We start from the raw sequence: 9,025 nt of genomic DNA, 5'->3' as shown, positions 1-9,025 counted from the left end.
TGTCTTGGAATGTGAGAGTCTCTTTTGCAAATAACTTCTGTTGGAGATCTCGGTTCCTCAACCCGCAAACCAATTGGTCTCTCAGTCTTTCTTTGAGATTTTCAAAGTTTCAAAGCTGGGATGCCTGTCGTAGGGCAGCTACGAACTCGGCGGTAGATTCTCCTGGCTGCTGCTCCCGCTGCTCGAATGCACACCTCCATGCAATGATGGAGAGTTTCAGCTCAAAATGGTCCTTGAGCTTCTTCTTAAGATCTGCATAAGCAACTGATTTGAGTGTAGCCAGAGCGACAAGGTTTTCGGCTATATTGAATGTTGCCTGACCACACACGCACAGGAACATTGCGGCCTTCATTGCGTCATCACTAATTTGGTTAGCTTGCAGATAGTTCTCTATGCGGGAAATGTAAGAACTCCACTTCTCGGGATGCGCCACATTGAATTCTGCCAATTTGCCGACCTTAGCATGGTGAGTTTTCTTCGTCCTTGCAATGTCTTGTGCTGCTATGCTTCTGTGCTGGCCCTAGGACGGATCCTTAGGGCGTGGTTGTCTCCAGTATGGGAGAATGTAGTTCCTGCCAGGGCACTGATGCCTGGCCTCACCCCCTAGTGACTTCTGGCTCTCTTCTTTAAGCAGCACATCCCACCTTCGTTGTCACTGTTATGTTCCTGGTTTGGCGAGGCATTAATGAGGCAGAACGGTGAAACAGCAACAAGTTTACTCAGTAACAACAGAAGCAGCACTAACTGCTGCTTAACAGCTATATATATGGATCACCACTAGGTGGCAACCAATAGAATTAAAGCATTAATTCCTGCGCAAAAACACAGTGAACAGTCCTGGAGAAAAGCGGTCTGGAATTCAAACAGGCACAGCAGCTAGTAATCATTGAACAGATTATAAGTAATTAAAGCCAATACATAACAGTGCATGCACCAATGTGTAGATTTTAAATCTGGTAGTAGGAGAAAGGAACTTATTTTTGGAACTTAGTAATTAATTTGCTGCTACAGAATGCTGTGATAAGATACTATCTTTAAAAAATTCAGATACTTCAAATCAGTGTTCTCCAAAAATATTGGAATTAATTCCAATATTTAATTCCCTTGTAATTCCAAAGGTTAATTTCCTTGGGGCTGGAGCCTATGCAATGCCAGCTGCAGACTATTTTTCTTAATAAGTATGCTAAGCATTGTAAGTTTATATATAACATTTTTTCCAGCTTATATTATTCTCATAACCATCATCTCATTAGTTCAGCATACATCCTATTTTTATAATTTTTGTTCATTTAAATTCCCTTATATTCAATCCAATTCTTATCAGTCATAATTTCTTCATATTAGTCATCTAACTGTCCAAATTTTCCCATTTAGGTACATTCTCCCAATATTTTATATCATGCATTATAAAAAATATTATACTTTTTATCTATCTTATTGACAAATGCAAGGAAACCACTAAATAACTGATAGATAAAATAAGAAGTATGCTAATTTAGATAAGAGACAATAAGTATTAAAGGAAAAAAGAGAGGAAATATTGGCTAAAACAAATTGGAGATTTGTAATAACATGTACTTGTATGAAATGGAACTATTGTAACCCAGGCACCACGTTGCTTTTCAAAGATACAATTGTAATATTGGAAAATCAATAAAAAATTTATAAAAAACAAAAACAAAATTACAGTTCAGTATGTTAAGCCACTTTAAATCCTTCCTGCAAATTCTCCTTTAAAAGATTAGCCAAAAAGCCAAGGTTTTTCTTTTCCATAAACAGTTCTTAGATTTAAGGAACAGTCCAAGTGTTTTGTGTTTTTTTCTTTCAAACACTTTTTAATCTTAAAGCTGACTCTTCGTTTGTTCCCAGCTGTCTTCAAGGTTATTTGTAATTCAAAGGAACAACTTTTTCTTTGTTTCTAGGCACTCTGCCAATTTCTGAGTCCTTATTCTTAGTGTAGGGACGCGGTGGCTCAGTGGGTTAGGACGCTGAACTTGTCGACCGGAAGGTTGGCAGTTTGGCGGGTCGAATCCCGAGTGCCGCGTAGCAGAGTGAGCGCCTGTTACTCGTCCCAGCTTCTGCCAACCTAGCAGTTCGAAAGCATGTCAAAATGCAAGTAGAAAAATAGGGACCACTACGGTGGGAAGGTAACAGCGTTCCGTGCGCCTTTGGCGTCTAGTCATGCCGGCCACATGACCACGGAGACGTCCTCGGACAAGCGCTGGCTCTTCGGCTATGAAACGGAGATGAGCACCGGCCCCTAGAGTCGGAAACGACTAGCACGCATGTGCGGGGGAACCTTTACCTTTACCTTATTCTTAGTGTTCTATTCTCTGAGTCTCCACTAGATGTCAGTAGTTATTTCTTTTTTCAGTTTTTCTTTCAATCAAAAAGTTATTTTTGTTATATATTTTTATAATTCCATCAAAAATGTTTAGGGTATAATCTTGACAGTTTTTTAGTTCCTAAATTTGTCCAGACTGAAATATTTAAAATCAAATTTTAATATATTTCTTCCCTCCTTTAATATTAATTTACCACTTCCATCTGTAAGGGAATGGGTATATAGTCCCTTCCCTTCTGGAAGTTTTCTTGCTTTGGGGATCTTTTCAAGGATTTAGATACTAGATAGAAGAAAGAAGATCAGTACTCTCACCAATTCCAAGCACGCTGTTCACCAATGTTTGGGTTCGTGCTGTGGGATTTCGGCTGCAAGCTGATCTCACGCTTGCCTTTCTCCTGTCGGGTTCAGATCAAATGAAGTGATTGCCATCAGTTTGTGATCAACAGGGCACCCTCCTTCATGGTTACCTCTCTGGGGCAACTTCAGACCCATCTAGGGTCCCCCAAGCAGGAAGAAACTAGCTGTGGGGAGCGGAGGTCTCGTGCAGCCATGCGCTGCAGGTGCAAACCGGAAGTCCAGCAGTTGTAAGTTTAGTAAGCAGTTCTTTGGAGCTAAAGCCAAAGCTGTTATAGCCACCTGATCCCAGGAAAATAACTTTGAATTAAGAAGATGGTGTTTTGGATTTTATCACTATCTTCTGGCATGGTACTTTGGAGAGAGTATGAATTTTGCCATAGAACATCATACAATGATTCATTTAATAACGGTGGCAAGAAAGATTTTAAAATGGGGCAAAAATCAATTAACAAATGTCTCAATTAGCAACACAAATTTTGGGCGCATTTTTGGTCTTAAAAACTACCTGTATAACAGTTTGTCTCTCAATTTTGTTCTATGGAAATGTGGGTACATCAGAAGAAACAAAAAAATAAAAAGGATTGAATGCAACAGGATTGGGATAGAAGGGTGCATGGTAAAACAAGAATGGGTCAAGAATAAATGGAAGAGGGTTAAATCAATGTGGGTCAAACACCAAATTCTGTAAGCAATAGGAAAAGGTTCAAACATGACCATATGGAGTGCGAGGATTGAATTGCAAAACAAATGTATGAATGAATGGGTCGAGAGAAAGGAAGAACTAAAAAAGTTGTGATTGGGCACAATAGCTTCCATAAGTCACAACTACATCAAAATGATGATTTATGCATCAGGACATCATTGTAAAAAGTGTGAGATTATGTCCTTATTTCATGAAATCTAAAGCAAGTTAAATCACTGTGTTCGCTATTGCCTCTCGGAGGATCCAGAGAATCCAATCTCGGGTGCAGAAAAGTAAACTTTTGGCCAAAAAATCCAAAACAATTCCTCAACTGCCCTCTCTCTACTCTACACTCTATTGAGAAATGCAGTTACTATGCGTGCGCATGCGCCTGGACCACTTGTAATTTTCGTTTGGGTTCCTGGTCTTGCTATCCCCGCCCAAATACGAATCACGAGCGCTTAGGACGTAGAAGGTCTGGAGTTACGCCTTCTTTGCTGTTCTAAATATGGAGGTCGCGGAGCAAAACGCACGCGCAATGACTCACGAAAGGCAAAGTGTCGCTCGGCAGCAGGCGATAGCCAATGGGGCGAAGGTTGGCATGGCAACAAGGAAGAGGAATATCAGGCTCCTCCCCACAATTTGTTGGCGGGAGAATGGCTGAGCGATGAGATGACGTGAGGAATCCAAGAGAGGTAATTATACGGTAAACCCGTGTTTCTGCACTCAGGGTTGGCGCACAGAAAATGGCCTGACGCTGTGGGAAAAGAATCGACATCTGTTTGGGGTTCCAGAGAGCAGGAGGTTGGGGGTTTATAGCAGTTTTGAACTGTAGCATTCCTCCTCCCCAACCTTCATGGTCAACACACATGGAGACAGATTTAGGAATCTGAAACAGTGATTTAATGGAGTGGATAAAACTAAATGTTGAGAGAAATTGTATAGGGACGAAAAAAAATAAAACTTTTTAGCAGCACTTATTCTGAGGTTGCCTTTCCCACTTGGTGCTTTCCAGATGTGTTGGCTTATAACTTTAACTTGGATGGTTGAAGTAGCTGGAAGTAGTAGCCCCATATATCTGAAGGATATCAACTTGAGAAAATTCAGCTTCTCATAAGCGCGATTCCTCTAGCACTAATTAAATGGCTTTTAAAAAGGGAAAACTTCATGCAGCATAGAACCCACAGGACAATAATCTATGGCCCTTAATGCTAATTCAGTTTATCTTTTCTGAAAATCGCTGATTTTTAATGGGTTGTTAATCTGATTCAGTAAGATCGTATTTTTAAGGAACATGATTTCATTACATATATGTATGATCTTCAAGCAGTGGTATAGTTTGAAATAAAAAGTTGAAGTGGTTCTGAGGCCTAGTTTTTCCCCTTACGGTTGTATTTCTGTGTTCAAAATTCTTCATTGTCTTGTTTTATTCATCACAGGCAAAAACTGAAAGGACCCAGTAACTGTTTTCAAGCAAGTGGGACTTGATTTTGAGTGAATAAATGCTAAGCAAATGAAAGAGTTAAACAGCTCTTAATTTGGTAAGAGAAGGGGATAATTTTGCAGCATTGATTCTGGATACCTGAGACATCAAATTCTGTAGAAATGTAGAAATTTGAAACCTTATAGTTATGGGATTTTTGAAATACTAGAATTTTTCGTTGGAATATCCCTATTTGATTTTGATTTGGGGAAACAATATACTCTTGATGAAGCTGACATAGGGTGAACTTCAATTTTTAGGAAAGCCAAGATGGAGAACAAGAGGAAGGCTTCCACGAGAAGCACTAGCATGGGGGACTTTATCCCATCCCAACAGAAAAGGCCACGAGGAGGAGACTGGAATGAAGATAGTCCTTCACAATTTGAAGAAGAACTGGCTTTTCTGGATGAGGTGGAGGCTGAGGTGGCTCTAGAAATGAAAGAAGCACAGTTGTCATCTGATGCCATTCCCCTTGGTGAGTTGCAGAGTTGCAAATTGAGAGAAGATTTTCTGAGGCAGAACAAATTGACAGAGCAGTGAAGGTACCTGGAGAAGGATGATATGTGGATGGTAGTGGCTCTGGTGCTTTGTGATCCATGTTAAGCTTTTCATTTCCATTAAATACTTATTACGTAGTTCAAATTTATTTTAATATACTGTTTCAATGTTTTAGATATTGTTACAAGTAGTCCTCCATCTACAACTGAATCCCAAATTTCCATTGCTAAGCAAGGTAGATGTTAAGTGAGTCGTGCTCCATTTTACAACTTTTTTGCCATGGTGGTGAAGTAATTCACTATAGCTGTTAAGTGAGTGGTGAGGTTATTAAGCGAATCTGGCTTCCCTCATTAACTTATCAGAAGCTCCCTAAAAAGGTTACAAATGACAATTCCAGGACCCAAGCATGTTGCAACCATCGTAAATACATACCAGTTGACAAGCACCCAAAGTTTGATCATTTGACTGTGGGGATGCTGCAGTGATCATAAGTGCAAGAACTGATCATAAGTCACTTTTTTCCAATGCCATTATAACTTTGAACGAACATTAAACAAATACTTGTAAGTCAAACACTACCTGTATAGCATTGTCATTTATATCTCCCAATATTACAGAAAATATATACATCATGTATCATACTAAGACTTATTAAACAGTAGCTTTGGCTCTATGTCTCTTATTCCATGCTACCTTCCCTTCCTCTTTTTTTCATGCATGATCTTTTAAAGTGCAATATCTTTTATTGTTCAAAATCTGGGTTTGATTAAAATGGGATTGGTAGATAGCCGTATTGTGAGCTTTTCCTTGTTTCAGGTAAGCTCTTCTCATCAGTACACAACCCAAGGTGGCAGAGGCCACTACCTCCCAAAATAAATCCCAAAGAGGAAGGCCTGTGTTTCCAGCAAGTGGAACTAGACTACTATGTGGGTAAGTGTGTGCTGATAAAGAATTTTTTAAGGGATGGATTGGTTTTCTTTTTCCTAGAAAACGGTTTGCAGAACTAGATATTCTTATTCCTTGGCTAAACAATAAACTCTTTGCTCCTGAGGGGAAGTCTGAAATTGTTATCGTTTCTGGGGGTTTTGACAGTTAGAACAGATCCACAGTTACTAATTCTCTCCAGAAAAAAATGGGTAAGGAATTCCCCATAGAGGTTTTATTCCCACTTTTGTTTTGCTTTTGCTTGATGTAAGAAAGTACCATAGCAAATAGTCCAGGATGTATAGAAATGTGTTCTCAATGTGTCAGTGGAAGGTGAATGAAATTAGGAAAATTTTCTCCAAGAAAGATGAAATTAAATTTAAAAACTCATCCATTCCTTTGTATCTTCAGCAAACATAACACATTAACCCTACTGAAATATATGTGTTGTTTGGGAGAAAAGTCCTACTTTTCTTTTCAGAGACATATATATACCATTTTTTCTTAAATATCTTTATATTTTTTTAAAAAAGAAAGAGTCGTGTATGGTATAAACAATCAGAAAATAATAATTTTAAACAGCATTCTCAGAACTTAAATACAAAATATACTTGATGAAAGCCTGAAGCTTACCTTGAATTCCTATTTGCATATTTATTTTACCTAGATGCTAAATAATGAGAAGACACTCTGGATTTTTTGGGGGTGGGTGGGGGGAGAATCATACAATACTGCTTTTTCACCAAGTAATATGTTCACATTCTGTTCCTGAATCAGGTTCTCACATCCCTGGATTTCCTGGCTGTACCCAAGGTTCTGTACCCGTCCTGCGAATGTTTGGTGTCACTGCAGCTGGCAACAGTATCTGCTGTCATATCCATGGTTTTGCACCTTATTTTTATGTGCCTGCCCCACCTGGTGAGTAAAAATTTATGGTTGATGGAAGGTCTGTCTTGAACTTGATCTTTACAATAAAATGTATTTCCCTCCGTTTTTCTTTAGGATTCCAAGCAGAGAATCTGGCTGAATTTCAACGGGAACTGAATACAGTTGTAATTCGGGACATGCGGTCCAACAAGGATGGTTTGAACCAAGTTGTTCTGGCAGTGGAGATCTGCAAAAAACAGAGTGAGCATTTGTGAAGAGAGGGTGTATTGCCATCTGGTTTGGATGGCAAGAAGTTAGGCTAGATCTAGATATGGGGTACTTGGGCCTTAAAGTCCCAACTTGGTTATAACAACACAATATTGTGCTTTCATACTGAATCCCCATGATGTTGTTTTTAGTGCTACTCCCCAAAGCTATTGTAATAGTTGTACATTACAGATTACGATGAACGTGCTTGGATAATATATCGTAAACGCCATGGACAATTCCAACTTAGCAAATCAGTCCATTCTAATCTTTATTCTGTGGCAAGGATTGCCTCCAAGCACTAAATATAGAAATTTTACAAAAGTTGTGTTTTGTTTTGTTTTTTTCCTGTGGACTAGTAACTTTTTTGAACTTATTATCTGGGTAGCTTACCTATCTTTAATGCATGCAAAGTTTCAGGAGGCAAAGAGAAGGAACAACAAGCAGATATAAAGGACATTGTTGAAAGTCATTTATATAAATTGATTGGATGAGAGATGGGGATTTGAGGTGTTGGGAGTGATAGTCCTCCATTTTTAAAATGTCTTAAGACTTCTCCTCATTTTAGACATGTATGGCTTCCATGGGCCACATCTCTTATCCTTCCTGAAAATTACAATGGCCCTGCCCCGGCTAATTGCTCCTGCCAAGAGATTGCTAGAACAAGGGCTGCGGTGTGGAACACTGGGAACACACAATTTTCAAGCCTTTGAAGCCAATATTGATTTTGAAATCAGGTGAGACTTAACTATTGAGCAAGTTGACTTCCTTGACCAAGCATTGTTTTTACTCCCAAGAAATCCTTCAGAACCATAGGTGTCATGTACTTTGCTTGGTGAAAAAATGGGAGAACCTTGCTAAGACTCTCAATCTATTATACTAGAATATAATACTTCAGTAGGATAGCCCTCAAAATTGCTTGGGAGTTACAGTGTATGGTTTTTACAGGAGACCTAAAAATTAAAATGAGAATCAAACTTCGGTGCTCACATGATTTCACATGTTTATGAATAAGCTTTTGTTTACAGGAATTACTAGTCAAGATTCTGCAATGCAATAAATGGAAGTGGGCTATAACTACAATTAAATGTATTTTGAGATGTTGCCTCTATTCTTTTCTCCTGGCAACTTTCAAATGAGTTGAGCTTATATTCCCATAATTTTTAGCCATTGCATTTGAAGGCCGCCAGGTTGTGGAAGATTATCTTAGACTGTTTTCTAATATATTTGGACATTTTAAAGAAACAAAAACATATAAACAGCAAGATAAGTGAATAAAATGACAGACATTGGAGCATACTCCCATAATTTATTTAGTAAGCCATTTTACCATGAGGGAGTCACTGTGGTAATCTTTTTGAATTGGATTGAGAGTTACTCTTAATCCCAAGATGGAGGGAAGATGCCATAATGCTTGGTGGGGATGAGGACCAAATATCTCTCCATCAACTTTGTCTCCAAACTTAGATTCATGGTAGACCGCGATATTGTTGGCTGTAACTGGATTGAATTGCTTCCTGGAAAGTATCGCCTGCGACGAGAAGATTCTGCTGGAGAGTCTGATAAGGAGAATCCACGCAAGGTGGTATCGGTTGGGAGAGTT

At 38.9% G+C, this 9,025-nt stretch overlaps 1 protein-coding gene across 4 annotated transcripts in view; it reads left to right on the top strand.

Annotated features, from left to right (window-relative positions):
* The first annotated feature begins 4,031 nt into the window (after nucleotides 1–4,031).
* The window catches only part of POLD1 (DNA polymerase delta 1, catalytic subunit), a 28,627-nt gene continuing 23,633 nt past the window's right edge, over nucleotides 4,032–9,025 (top strand). For 2 of the 4 annotated variants that reach the window (XM_083377909.1, XM_083377906.1), the window contains exons 1-8: nucleotides 4,033–4,078; nucleotides 4,823–4,924; nucleotides 5,127–5,341; nucleotides 6,181–6,294; nucleotides 7,066–7,206; nucleotides 7,291–7,416; nucleotides 7,991–8,159; nucleotides 8,890–9,004. In XM_083377909.1, the coding sequence (XP_083234035.1) occupies nucleotides 5,137–5,341; nucleotides 6,181–6,294; nucleotides 7,066–7,206; nucleotides 7,291–7,416; nucleotides 7,991–8,159; nucleotides 8,890–9,004 (870 nt within the window). In that variant the 5' untranslated portion in view covers nucleotides 4,033–4,078; nucleotides 4,823–4,924; nucleotides 5,127–5,136. Of the gene's footprint in view, nucleotides 4,079–4,114; nucleotides 4,188–4,822; nucleotides 4,925–5,126; nucleotides 5,342–6,180; nucleotides 6,295–7,065; nucleotides 7,207–7,290; nucleotides 7,417–7,990; nucleotides 8,160–8,889; nucleotides 9,005–9,025 lie in introns of those variants that run through there. The other 2 variants (XM_083377907.1, XM_083377908.1) reach the window with 2 other exon arrangements.

The sequence above is a fragment of the Vipera ursinii genome, assembly GCF_947247035.1.
Source record: "Vipera ursinii genome assembly, chromosome: Z".
Lineage (NCBI taxonomy): Eukaryota > Metazoa > Chordata > Lepidosauria > Squamata > Viperidae > Vipera > Vipera ursinii.
Note: the sequence above shows the minus strand (reverse complement) of the source record. Positions and strands in the feature narration are given on the sequence as shown.